We start from the raw sequence: 14,915 nt of genomic DNA, 5'->3' as shown, positions 1-14,915 counted from the left end.
AAACTACCTGCAAATTCTTGGTGTCTACTCATAAAAGTGTGAGTCTGTGGGTGCCTAATAACTTTTACTTGTGGCCCTCGAACCACTCTAGCACGATCTTACCTCTCACAATTTAAGAATTTGAGGCACATCAACTTACCCACAATCATTCATTGTACAATAAAGCAACTCAGTTTATGCAGTGCACCAAAATGTGCTTATAATCTTGCAACAAACCTCTGTCATCTCAAGAATTACTCTCAAAGGAAGGAAATAGGATGATGAGGTTGTTGTCTTGCAGGTGACTTGGGTACACTTTTTTGGGGAAAGGTCTTTAAATTGCACTAAAACGTGTTGGATAATATAAGCGCTTATCATGATAACACAGAAAATATTTAACAAGGCCGGAAAAAAAATATTGGTTGTCCACTGGAAATTGAGGTAGACAGAAACCTGCACAAAGACATCGCCCAACCTTCTCCTAAAGCTCCTCTTGCTACCTCTGAACATTGAAAGTTACTGGTCACAAATGGCTTCAATGGCATCTAGCTGCCAGCACACAAGGACCAATAGGTTCCAACTAGTAGATGATGAATAGAGCATTGGAAGTAAATTGTGTACAGGAAAAATGGAGAGGGTTACAAAGGACAAAATGGAATAAAAAAACGTTGAAATCAAAACATGCCCATACATAGTGTAAGAAAATTAGTTATTTACATGTAACTGTAGTTCTCCAGTATTGTAATCTTTCATAGGTTCACATATTTGAATCATTCCCCGTTGTCAGGGTGGGAGTCCCCGTGCCATAAAAAGTAGTGTACATTATACTAGTAGGCTTTTGAAAAGGAATGCAAAGTCGTATTAAACAGCCCATTCCTTTCTTTAAAAAGGGCCAAAGTTATGCACTGACCAATCAGGCGACAGCACCCTCTAGAACCCTCACCACAGAGGCTCCAGTTCTCAGATTTTCACGTACAAAGTTGAGTTATTACTGTAAGCACAATAAAGGGGAGCCTGTATCGGGAGGAGGGTGGGTCGCATGTGAATCTATGAAAGATTACAATACTGGAGAACTACAGTTACAGGTAAGTAACTTATTTTCTTCTCCAGTATTGAATCTTTCATAGATTCACATGCCTGAATCAGAGTAGTCAGCAGTTCATAATTACCAATTATATGCATATACATCACAAGCAGATGGTGGGTAGATACATTATAGTATGGCTCACCTTATTGGAAAAAATGGTGTAAAACTGCTTGCCCCACTGCAGCATCAGATTTATCAGCTTCATCCAGGCAATAGTGTTGTGTCTGTTAGACCATGTTGCTGCTCTGCAGAACTGCTGGATCGACACACCCGCAAATAGAGCTGTTGATGTAGATACAGCTATTGCAGAGTGAGCTTTCACTCTGTCAGTCAATGGTTTTCCTGCTCTTGCATGGCAGAATTAAATGGTTTCTGCAATCCATCTTCCGATTGTGGCCTTGGTTGTGGGAAAGCCTTTTTTGAAGTTACCATTTGTGACAAATAACTGGTTAAACTCACAAAATTGTTGTGTTCTGTGTAAACAGAATCTAATACACCTTTTAATGTCTAAGGTGTGAAGTGTCTGTTCAGCAGTCAACTAAGGATTTGGAAAAAAAATTCTAAGAATGATGGGTTAGTTTAGAGGAAAATCTGATGGAATTTTAGGTATGAATTTATACTGTCCCTGAACTGCATGAAGGGCTCTTTTATGGTAAAGGCTTGTATTTCACCCAGTCTTCTGGAAGATGTAAGTGCTAACAGCAGCGCAGTTTTCCCTGTAAGATATTTTAGGTCTGCCTTGTGTACAGGCCCAAATGGGGTTTTCATCCACTGGCTTAAGACAATATTAAGATGCCAAGTAGGAGGTTGTCTTCTTGCTGGGGGAAATTATTTGATAACTCTTGACGACCAGAGAGAAGATGTTTTGTCTTCTCTCCGAAACTGGGATATTGCTGCCAAGTGAACCTTTATCGATGAGTGTGTGTCCCTATTTTGCAAGCTGTAAAGATATGGGAAAATCTGTTCAGGATTTGAAGAAAACAGGTGCAAGTTCTTCTGCTGGCACCAAATACAAAAAAGTTTCTATTTCAATTTATGATTTATTGGTAAAATCTGCTCCAGTCCTGGCTAGAATTTCTCTACAGTCAGGCGGAATGTCTAGATTTTGAAATTTATAGTGTTCAGGAGCCAAGCCGCTAAACATAGATGCGTCGGATTGGGATGCAAGATCTGGACCCTGTTCATTGTTAGCAGTGTACGACTGGGCATTAACTGTATGTGTGGTCTTTCCGAAAGCAAGAGAAGCTGTTTCCCAGAACTGTCTGAGCCTTTGGGAGCTATGAGGATGATCTTGCATGGTTCTTTCTTTAGTTTGCGAAGTATCTGTGGGATTAGAGGAATCCGGGGAAAAGCATAAGAAAATATTTTCAACCATCTTATCGAAAATGCATCTCCCACCGATCCTTTTTGGTGATGCCAACTTGCGTAGTGCTGGCATTTGCAGTTGTTCCTGATGGCGAAGAGGTCCAGTTTCGGCATGCCCCATTGGATTAATATGTTCTGTAATATTTGATGGTCGATTTCCCATTCGTGGCAGGTTGAAGTCAATGTGCTCAGTGTGTCTTCCAGCATATTTGATGCTCCTGGTAAATGTTCCACTCTCAGAGATATTTTGTTATGTATTGCCCATTGCCTGTGCTTGATGTGACAGGGCTACTGATCTCGTCCCTCCCTGTTTAAGTAGTGCATGAACGTGGTGCTGTCCGTTCTGATGAGCATGGAAGATTTTGCAATTCTAGGAAGGAAGGAACGGAGCGCTAGCGGTATGGCTTTGAGTTTGAGATAGTTGATGTGCATTTTCTTGTCAGGATTGCCTCATTTTCTGCTGATGGAAAGATCCTGTAGGTGAGCGCCCCAGCCTTGTAGGGATGCATCTGTCATTATCACTTAGTCCTTTACTGGGGACAGAAGTGTTAGACCTTCTGCCATGTTCTTCTTCTGCGTCCACCACTGTATGGAGGATCTCATCACGCAAGTTATTTATATGATGTCGTCGAAGGAGCCCTAAGATTGTTTCCACTGCTTGTCTAACTCTTCTTGCAGTGGCCTCATGTGAATTCTGCAGTTCGGAATTAGAGGGCTGGAAGAAGATAGCATTTCCAGGAACAAATGTATATCCGAACTGAAACAGACTTTCTTTTGATAAGTTTGTGGGCCAATTGTTGTATTTTTCTCTGTCTTTCCAATGAGGTAGTTGTTTTGTCTGTATCGGTGTTGGTAACTGCACCTAGGAAGGTTATTTCTGTTTTCGGAATGAGGGAGGACTTCTGAAGAATCATTGTAAGACCCAACTTGTTGAATAATTCAGTGTGCCTGTGTGTGCTTGTCGTGATGGTGTCTTGATCAACCAATCATCCAAGTATGGGAATACTTGAACTCCTTTTTGTCCTAGATGTGCAGCCACTGGGGCTAGCATTTTTGCAAATATTCGAGAGGCTGATTTTAAACCAAAAGGGAGCACCTTGAACTGAGTAAGCGCCAACTGCCTGGAATCGCAAGTACGAGGACTAGGATTGGGATGAATGGGTATTTGGAAGTATGCATCTTTGAGGTCGATAGATGTCATATAGTCTCCACGGTTTAGAAGGTGCAAAATGTCCTGTAAAAAAGGTGTGGTTTTTTTTTTTAGATATTTGTGCAGTTTTCGAAGATATAATATCGGACACCAATCTCCTGATTCTTTCCCGATCAGGAAGAAACAGGACTAAAAGCCCCTTCCCTTTTGAATATACAGTTCTCTTTCTATTACTCCTTTTGGTATCATGAGAATTTTTTTAGTAGCTGTTTGAGATGTGGAGGGGGTAGACCCATGGGTGGGAGATTCAGTGGTTTGTTGATAAATTCGAGGTTATGCCCTTGAGTTATGACATCTAGGACCCATTTGTCTGTTTTCGTAGCCCATTGGAGTAACAATTGGGAAATTTGACCTAATCTGTGCGTTGACTGGGAATGTAGGGTAGCCTGCGCTGGTGTTAGGTCATTGTTTTCTTGAAGTGTTTCGACCTCTAGTGGGTTGTTTCCCTCTACTTGGTTGTTTGTAGGCTACAGCAGGTGGTTGTCTATACTGCTGGGTGTAGTGAACAGTACTGCCCTTGGTAGGGCTGATCTTGCTGCCTAAAGGGCTGAAAACCTCCTTGAAAGGAAAAGGTACTCCTGCCTCTGGCTCCTCGAAACAGCAGCCACTTCAATTGCAATTTATCTAATGATCTGGCTGTGTCAGTATTGGGTTTAATAGCTTGCAAGGCGTCATCTATGTGCCTTCCGAATAATGACTCGCTGTCATAGGGCATGTCCAAAATGTTTGCTTTGCATCTCCGGGCTATGAAAACCACCATTACTGTCTGGTGGAGAGTCAACAGGAGGTGGTTGTGGTGGTGATGGCGGCTGTATGACATTGTTATCCCACTCTGAAGCCATGGAGGCGTGGTTTCTTATTTCTCAGTCTTCTTCTTGTTCATCCTGTGATGTATCTTGGTCGTCTACCGGAGGGACTGCTAATGGCAATGTAGGTAGCGGAGGCCCTGAAAAGGATGGCGTAGTAGGGCAAACAGGTGGCATCTGAGGTGATCACGCTGGAGTTTGAAACTGCGATGGAGGTGTAGATTGCGCAGGTTCAGGAAATTGTCTATAGTAGTCTTGCAGCATTGTCTGCAGATTAAATATAAAGTCCTGTGGCATCTGAACTGTTTGGTCCTGTAGATTATGTGTGTTAGCTGGGCTGGTAGCTCTGTTGTAGGTTGTCATTCATGTAAGCATTGTCATGACAGTACTGGTCATCGTCTTGATCATCATCCTGGTATTTAACTTGTAATTCGGAGGGGCTGTGCGCTACCCCAAAAGGTCCTTTATCGCCTGAATCATCATCCAACAGATGATGCGGTGTAAATGGGATGATTTTACTCAGTGAGGTGTGCTCCGGATGTAATAGTTGGTCTACAGTTAGTGTAGACAAAGACAGGCCTGCAGCAGGCATCAGGGGCATCAGAGATGACGTGGCTGTTGTCTGCATCCATGACGGTGATGATCGTACTATCGTCGACGATGCAGTGGCTTTTTGGAATAGTGGAGTCATCGAAGGTTGTGTCGTCAATGGTGATGTTTTCTTGGTAACTGTTGTAGACATTGGTATCGTCAACGGAAAAGGTGTCAGCGTCGCTGTACTGCTCATTGATGAGCCAGTTGACATTAGCAGTTTTTGCTGCGTCGTCATTTTTTGCGTCAACAAAGGCTTTGCCGTAATCTTGCAGGATACAGTGGTCGTTGACGCCAATGGAGATGAGGATATTATTATAGGCGATGCTGCCGTTGTAAACATAGAAGTTATGGTGATTGGTGTCTCGTCGTCAATATTGTCAAAGAGATGGTCTTCGAACATGATCACATTTTTTGTGATTTTAACACTTTCCTGGCAAAAACTTCTTTATTAGCTGGTGTTGAAGGTTCAGAAGAGACCTTTGAGAAAGACTTTTTCTTATGAAGCACCATCTCCTTTCCATTACATTTTTTATGTGCTTTCCTGTGGGGCTCTGAAGGCTCGCATCCGCGAGATCTTTCTTTTGTGGGATTTTTCAGTTTGTGAAAAGTCATCACTCTTTCTCAGGGACTGAATAGAATGTTCCTTTGATTTACGTCTTTGTGACCACAAGAGGAGTCTTCCTTCTCTGTCTTTTAGGGTTTTCTGTGAGAAAGTTCTAAAGAGTTTGCAATCTATAACCTTTTGCTCTGGATAAAGACCCTGTGAGGGTCTTCGGACTAAAGTCTCTTTTTGCCACAGGTGTTACATGGCTTAAAAAGACCCTTTCTTGGAGATTCTGACAGAGTCAGACTGTTGCCGGCTGTAATAAAATGACATTTAAAGCTGACCTGAAAAGTATTCAGTAGAAGTTAGTTGTTCTGAAGTCAAAAACTGAGCAGAGCCCAGGAAGACTCCCATCACCTGACACACGAGAGAAAATCTGAGGAACTGGAGCCTTTGTGGTGAGCATTCTAGAGGGCGCTGTTGCCTGATAGGACCAAAGTTATGCATTGACCATTTTTAAGAAATGACATAGATAGACTGTTAAATTGAACTTTGTATTCCTTTTTAAAGCCTATTAGTATAATGTACACTACTTGTTATGGTACCAGGGACTCCCACCTCGACAACTGGGAATGATTCAAGGATGTACATCTATGAAAGATTCAATACTGGAGAACTTTTTTTTTTTTTTTTTTTTTTTTTTAATATGGGGATACAAAGAACCTTCACCAGTTATATATATTTAATAACGACAGAGTATGTTAGTTTATCGCTGCACTCCCTTGTGCATTCATTTCACTGCACTGTTCAGTGTACTAAAAAGGGGCATGCAGTTGTTTGTTCTATGTCCTTATGGCCGATTCAGCACATTTTCTAAATACAATCACAGTAGAATTATGTAGTAGTTTACATATTGTTACATATCCATTATTTTAAACTATGGCTTCATTTTGTCCCAATTATATTTAAATATAATATGGAGTTTCTAGGATCCCTTCTGGCTAATGAACATATCACACCACTCCAGGATGCCAACAACAATCAACTGTACTCAAGGGGCTGAAGGACACTGATCTTGAGCCCTAGACACTGGTTGGAAATAGTACAGTCCTGATGTCAGCTGTGTACCTCTAGTTAAATTCTACCAAGACTCAAAACTCATCAACCGGTGCATGCAACACATTTAAGAATGCTGTGCACAGCCCATGGCCCATGCCACGATAACATCAACATTAATCATGCAAGGCATCAGATCCAGCTCACCCGAAGAATCTCGTCTACATACTATGGAGGTAAACTCTGCTCTGTTCTGTTCTGTGGCCATCTGACAGATCTTTTGACCTTTGTCCCTCCAATCAGCAAAGTTTCCTGTGGCATGAAAAACTGTAAATGTACTTCCTCTGCTTAAAACACCTTTGCAGACTCGGTGAAGCTTTTTAACTTTCGCCCTACTTTCTTGCTACTTAACTGTCACCATTTTTCAAGGTTAATTAAATCAACTGCTATCTGCATTTCTGGAGGAACATAAATTGCTGGATGCCTCAGAATCATGTTTCAGAGTGACACATAGCACTGAAAGCGCTCTGTTAGCTGCCACTGATTCTATAGGGGGTAAGCTGGATGATGGCAAACCAGCTGCCCTCCATCCTCCAACTGTCCACGGGGTCTGATAAAATCTCATGTTATTACGATTCTAAGACTGTATGAAATAGGCCTCCCTTTCAAGGCCCTCGATGGCTACAGACTTTTCTCATGGACAGAACTGTTCGAATGAAGAAAGCACCACGAAGCAGCTAGCAGCTTTAGCGCTTTGAGACCCTCACAGGTGATTTGCAGTGCTCTATAAATCCTGATTGACCGAGTCACTTTTTCCTCCTTCATATAAATCTAATTCTGTCCAATATTAGTTAACATCTGTATGGCTCCTCTTGATGGAATTGTCAGAGAAAGTGGTTTTGAAATTGTATCTTGTGCAGATGACACTCAACCAATAATTTCCATTGTAGCCACAGAAACCGTTTAAACAATGTAGCTATTAAGAAGAGGAAGAACCTTCTCAAGTTAAATGGGGGCAAGGTTGGTAAATCTAATTCCATGTGGTCTGACAACAGGTGGCTAAGCAATTTAGGACCTGTCACCAATTCCGAAAAAAGCTGCTAGGAAGCTGGGTATTATCACTGATTATACACTCTTCATGAAAGATCAAATTAATTCTGTCTGCAGGACGTGTTATGGGATCCTGCGCAAGGCGAACTAATATGTGCCATGTGCTCCTTCTTACAATGTAGGAACATTATCACCTAGACTCTGATCTCATTTACAGTAATGCCCTATATGTAGGTATGGCTGACAAATTGTTCACTCACCTACAGACCATTGAAAACACTGCTGCTCCCATGATTTGCAACCTTCCAATGAGAACTTCATCTGGCCCCTATTTTAATGTCGCTTCATTGGCTGGTGATGTGCAAGCATGCTAGCTTCAAACTGCTCTGTCAAATACATAAGGCCCTTCACCCCGCAGGTCCTGCCTAATTTCAGAGTAAATTCTCTTTTTATAGACCTACGAGGACCTTAAGATCTGCCGATCAAGCTCTTTTGCACATTACATTGATTTGCCTTGCTATATTAGGAGGAATCTTCCTTTCTTATCCCTTCACTGAAACTCCCTCCCACAGAATATTGAATTAACATGCAATTTTTCTATATTCAAGAAGGTCTTAAAAACTTGGATGTTTTAACATTTCTGTTTTCTTGGGATTACAATCCTGTATTATCCCTGTGATTTGCTTGGCCCTTTATGTAAGGATACCCTGCCGGAGTAGAGTTTGGCTGTATATAATCTCTCTTAACACACTCCTGTGCATCTTACAAGAGTCTGCACCAAATAACAGCCTTGAAATCTTTATCTTAAAAAACATAATTGCAATTTTCTGGAAACTTGCAAAATCCCAAAATGTATGAATATTTTGAAGTTCGTGAATTTGATAAAATGATGCCCATTTTTTTAATACAACATGGTTGTCATGTACTCGCAAATTTCATGAAATTCCCCAATTTCCCACTTGGTAAGTGCATGTTTTACCATTTTTCATTCCTCCGATCAGAACTGTTCTTCGCTGGTGCTTAGAACCAGTCATCATGTTTTCCCCTGCTCTCTGTGATCCATTTTTCAATGCGTCAAATGTACAAATTTTATCAAATTCACTAATGTTGCAAAGTTTAAGGTGGCCAAACAAAATATTGAAACTATTCATCAGCCAGTCACATTCTTGAAAAATTCAAATGTGATTTACAGAACTCAAAAGTTTCCAGCCCGTACGTTTAAAGGTACAGGATATTGGAAAATGTCAACTCTACAATGCCCATCAGATACATTTCTCAAATAGTAATATCATAAAAGCTACTAACAGATTTACACCAGATAAGAAAATACGTTTTGAGAGAAGTTCAACTTTCATGCCAAGTTTTGTGTAAATCCATTTAGTGGTTTTTAGCAGTCAAAAAATGGCTGAACCATAACTACGGAGTTGATACTCACAATGATGAAATGGACTAATACTTTCCCTGAACTACGGATGTCCAACCATGCTAACCACCATAAAAGTATGCTTCCACTGCAGGACACGTAGATGATGATTGCGTGATATGTACACCAATGATTATGTAAACACCCATCTGCCCATCTTTTACTCAAAGCTCTGTGCAACCAAATAAACAAACAAATATAACAACTTAGACGATAAACAGTTTAAATGTATACATGGTTTAATGTTATCTAATTAGCATAATTACTCGAAAAGTTAAATCATTGCTGTCCTCCTCCGTGATCTGCAGGCCAAGAGTTTGAATCCCAGCATGGTCAACCCAGCCTTTCAGTAAAGTGAGCACCATTAAATTGGGTATAGTAACTCCTGTAATATGCCGTGCTTTGAAACACCTGAAGTTTGCTATGAAGTACAATATTGAAAACAGGACATTATAGTAAAGCAATTACTATTTGCTGTGCCTCTGTGAAGTGGAATTGAGGTTAGAAACGTTCAGTGCAGTAGGGGCCTCAAAAGATACCTCAATTCCAACTCTGTGTATTTTCATTGCAAAATAAACTTGAAAGACTTTTCCATTTGAGTGAGGAAGCTTTGTATGGGTCATTTAGTGTTAAATGAAAAAAAACACCCATTCACAAAAGTTACCTTGGTCTGTTTTTTGCCTGGTCTATCTGGTATATTATAAATGGCGACTTCTAGATCCCAAAACAAGCTGGCAAAGCTTTACACAGCAACAGTACAAGATGGCAGAGCCAATTTAATGGGAGAGGTTTTGGATGATAAGCTATAGATAGGAAGGAGTGTTATTTAATTTTGTGGCAGCACATACAATTTCGATCAGAAATGTTACACACAGGAACAGTTCTCATTCTAGTCATCATTATAATTATACTATGCATGATCGGCAATCCACCCTTTTCAAGTTTCATAGAAGGAACAGGATATGAAAAGTGCACTGGTCAGTTCAGATGAGATTAGGAGGGGTTGATTAGGAGAACCTACACTGTTTGTGGCTGGTGTCAGAAAGTTAGTCTGGCAATGTCCTATGTATGGATTTGAAGTCTTATGTTGGGAGTTTACATATGGCCCTGTTCTTAGCAGATGGTCAGTCAGCTGTATGACAAATGTATGAGAGAACTTGATTAGCAAGGTTTGAGAGACCCTGGAATTTTAATGTCAGTCCTAATTATAGCAGTTACCTATTCCGCTACAATAGAAGTTAATGAAATACTTCTGTTACTGTTAAGATGTCCTGGGCATTAACCATAGATCGCCAGCAGCTGCTACTCTCCAATTTGGTACCATTGACATACGCTTTGCTATATCTGGTCTGCGAGGGCAAGGAGCTACCAGCAGCAACAGAAAGAAGATATGCTTCTTCGAAACATGGTTACTTTCCAACCTTTTCTCTTCTCATGGCCCAGCAGAAGCAAACAGAGATGCTCAGGATATAAAAGTTGGTCAACAGGTCAATCCAGTAGTACCTTTGCAAGTTTGTAGTGTCCCTTCAGGTATCCCTGCCATTTTGGTGAATCATCATTTATAGAAGATGCATACAAGTTATCTGGGACACGCTGAATTTTGCAGGCAGCAGGTTACTATCCTTCCATATGTATTGAATTTCTAAACCTCTTGGCACTGGCCATTGTTCAGTTCTGTACAATTTCAAACAAACTCTGGTTTTAGGTAGGAAAATAATCTATTGAACAGTGAAAAAAGTTTAATTCGCTATGAGCTACTCATCACATTTTCAAGTAATGCATTTTACTGCACTAAATACAATGAAAAGATATGCACCCTCCCAGGTCTCAGAAAGCTATACTGAAAGTGTGGCAAAGGTCATAAAAGAACAACCAGCATATTGTGCTTATGGATTTGACCATCCCAAAATATGTGGCTTGCACCAACCTAGCTTGCGCTGCACTGTTTTTAATGAGTAGAAGGTCTTAAAGAATGAGTCACATACAATAATTGCTCATTGGATGACAATTTTAGACACAAACAAGGAATTCTGCTTTTTAACAATATGCTACTGCTCCCAAGGTACTACCAAAAGAGTGATTTTGTACCTGTTCTGACAACTTAAAAAAAAAATGAAGCATTTATGAATGCTATTTTGTTGCAAACTGTATTGTAAAAACATTTTACCAAGCGTCACTGACAAGGCAAAGGTAGAGAACGAACAGATTCGGTACAAGCTTCCCTATCAGAGCATATTAGAGTGGGGAGTGGATGGCAGCATATGCCAGAGAAGGATTGAATCATATCACTAATGAAGAACTTCTTGGACTGAAATAGGCTACATTTCTACAAGCGATACTTAGTAATAACACCCAAAAGCACTTTATTTTCAACACTGTAACACAAATTGTTATTGCTCCACTAAACCTTCCTATTGTTATTCAATCAACGTACAACAAGACATGGCTTGACTCCCTGTTTTAGCACTTTGTAATATTCCACTCTGCGTAGCTCAACTAAGTTATAACTCTTGAAATTCTTTAAGTAACTATATGTACATTGAAATTTCAAGACAGCTTCGGTTTGAAAAAGGGACACCTTAATCATTTAATAAAGATCTGCATAAATTCAAAAAATCACAAAGCAGTCCTGCAAGAACTGGTGTGTCACAGCCATTCTGAATAGTTGACCAAAATCAATCAGAATGGCCTGAACACAAGTGCCAATTAGGAGTTGTTGAAAGGCAGCAATTCAGAATATCTAAAACAACTTAGGTTTATTCAGTCTGATTAGCCATTATGGAACCAATTAGGATTGTTTCAGATTTTCAGACTACTGTGATTGGCTGCTGGGCAACTAAAAGGAATGGTTGCTGATCATCTCATTATACTGGATGTAGTCTAGGAAGGCAAGAGGCACTGCAGAGTGCATGCAGGATAGTTATTAAGGGTCAGTATGGAATTAAAATGTAGAAAGCAGTTACTTACTGCCAGCATAATCTGAAATATTTGACTTTGCCTGTATTTTATTATGACAATCCTCCCACTCATAAAATACCATCAAGTCCTTTAGTTACTTTTACTGTGATTTCGTATTTTGAGAAAGGGAACTGCCGGCTTTGCTGCTGTTACCTCATAGCCTTTGTTTACGTCTGTTATTTGCCAGTGCTCATTGGGGATGCCCATGCGAGAAAAGTCCTCTTTCACATCGATCAGCTTCCATCCCTCCTCCCGCTCTTCTGGGTAAAATTTCGGATTGTAAGAGAAAGCATACAGGTCCTCGTGGTTTTCTGGATAAAAACAAATAACACATTATTTTGAACATTTACAGTAATCCAGCCTTCTCCTGGCAGAAACAAGATTCATTCATTAAATTGCATGCCAATGCCACTCCAAACACAACATACCTTATCAACAGTTAAGAGTATGGTAAAAAAAAAAAAAAACAGGATGCTCTCTTAGTTATTACATCTACAGAACAAACTATATTAGCTCCCAGCAGCATTGAAAAGATTGTAAAAAAAAAAAAAAAAAAAACCTGCAAGCTAAAAACACATTCTCAATGAAGGTGCAACCCATGACTTGATTACCATGGTGGCTGGTGAGCTCAATTTCTACGTCAGATGGAAACTGCTATGAAGGCAGGGGTGTGGAATTCCTGTAGCCCGACGTCCATGACGTATTGTTTGGGGACAAGAACAAGTTTTCATTTTTATTTTGTCCTGGGGACAAGTGGTCCCAACCCCCTGCGCAGCACAAGCCCCTTGGCTGTCAGTTTACAGTACTACATTACGGGAAATGAAGGGAATTGTCTGCAGTTGAAATAATATTTGCATCCACATGTTAGTGCTGTTTGAAGGTGTATTTATGGTTAATTAATGCAAAGCCTTTATTATTAGGGTGACAGTTCTAAATAAATGTTCTAAACTGGGCCTGCACTACTGACAGTGGTTCCAGAAAACAAGTGTGCAAAGTTTAATATGAGGCTATGCGTAATGCTCCCTCAATGCTCTATGGTTGGGTGTAAATGTTTGCATAAGCTTGAAAGTGAGATTGATGCTTTCAAAATAAAATATTCACAAAAAAATGCAACTAGGAAAAAACAATGTTTTGCTAAATTACTAATTTTAGGTACCAATGTTTTGAAGCATTATTTTAGTAACATGTGTTGATGTATGCTAGTATTTCCCCAAAAATATTAGTAATGAAAAAAAACAGCCAGTGTAACCAGTTCCAACAAGATTATGGAAAACATTAAAATAAACAAGCATTGGCAAAACCAATAGGTCTGACATTGGTGATCAGTCGTTTAGTTTTGTCAATGTGTGTCTTGTTTTGACTTGGCTTTTGTAAAACTTTGTGGATAACTGCTGGGCCCTCACCAGTGTAACAAACATTGGCAAAAAGCAAAACTATTTCTTGGTCTCAAAAAGCACACATGTCCACAGTAGTTCCTGGCAATTAATGAAACTACTTTTTGTGCCGATATCTCCTTGGGAAAGAGCAGGCTGCTATCACTCAGTGTGAAGCCAGCCGACAGATGGATACAGAGAGTGTTACAATTTTAATAAAAACAAAAAATCTTGGTTAACACCAGACCTAACTAGGGGCCCAATTCCTAAAGAAAGTCACAAAAGTGCACCCAGGTTAGATGCATTTGCATTAGTGCAGATTTCTGTATTTCATGAATTTACCCATGTAGACCAGTACTCCTAGAAAAGGAGGTTATTTATGAACTGTATTTTAGCACAAGCAAATTTGCATGTGTAGATTTGCTCATGCGAAAATCTGTTGAGATTTTTACAAGTAAACTTCCCTCCAACTACTTTTTTTTCCAACCCTGGAATAAGTTTTACCTTTGCCTTTGTAAAGAGTAAATTTTCAACCTCCCTCAATATGGGAAAATATTAGTGAAGAGCTGGTGAAAACTCTTAAAACATGCAAGATAGTAGGTTTGCACAAACTGAAAAGGGTTTTCTAACCCTAAAACTCTTGTTTACCGCTACCTCCACCACTAGTATGTAGATCTGGGGAAAGGTGCAAAATAAGGAAATAGCTATTATTCAATCCCTACTATACTATTAGCCCTGGCATAATCACAGCGAGACTATTATTAGAGCTCTTACATGAGATTGCGGTCATAATTTGTCGCTGCACTACATGGCATCAAAGGGAGAAGTAGAATTTTTACAGGACAAGTAGATTTATGAAGTAGATTGTCACATTGACAAAAATATATTTTAATAAATTCCAGACCCCGTATAAAGGCATATTTGATATCCGCACAAGAGCACCAGTCCATCTCTTATGCATGTGTATTGTCTTACAGTCATGCCTGCCTGCTTGCACACCCCTATTAGCCTACTTCCTGACAGGTTCTGATAATATGCTGTGTTATAAGTAAATCAAGCCTAACGTTTCACAGCCTATTCACAAAAGTGAATATTAGTACGTAAAATAATACCCCTGTAGAATTACTTCCAGTGCTCATGAATGCTTTTGTCAATAGTCCCAAGCATGTGCTGGGTACAACCACCTGAATACTGAGCATTTGGAGATTTAGAATTTAATGCATTCGTTTAAAATTAAAATAATTATGAGTGTTTACTTTTTATGAGCAACGCAAACGAAACAGGCTACGGTTGTCACTGGAGATATTCATATTTAGTTGGCATAGACAGCAATTATTTATAGCTTCTTGATTTAATTTTCATGCACAGAAGCTACAGCTATTTCTGGTTTTGTCATTATATCCAATGTTTAATGTGATACAGGATTCAAGAAATAAAATGTTTGTCTCAATTGTGCATCTCTAGAATAAT

General features: G+C 39.8%; 1 protein-coding gene across 2 annotated transcripts in view; it reads right to left on the bottom strand.

The window, feature by feature from the left end:
- Window positions 1-14,915, bottom strand: part of MTMR8 (myotubularin related protein 8) — a 226,249-nt gene that overhangs the window by 138,449 nt on the left and 72,885 nt on the right. For both annotated transcript variants that reach the window (XM_069210536.1, XM_069210544.1), the window contains exon 4: window positions 12,226-12,383. In XM_069210536.1, coding sequence (XP_069066637.1) covers window positions 12,226-12,383 — 158 coding nt within the window. The remainder of the gene's footprint in view (window positions 1-12,225; window positions 12,384-14,915) is intronic.

This window comes from Pleurodeles waltl, chromosome 2_1 (assembly GCF_031143425.1).
Source record: "Pleurodeles waltl isolate 20211129_DDA chromosome 2_1, aPleWal1.hap1.20221129, whole genome shotgun sequence".
In the NCBI taxonomy this organism is placed as follows: Eukaryota; Metazoa; Chordata; class Amphibia; order Caudata; family Salamandridae; genus Pleurodeles; species Pleurodeles waltl.
Note: the sequence above shows the minus strand (reverse complement) of the source record. Positions and strands in the feature narration are given on the sequence as shown.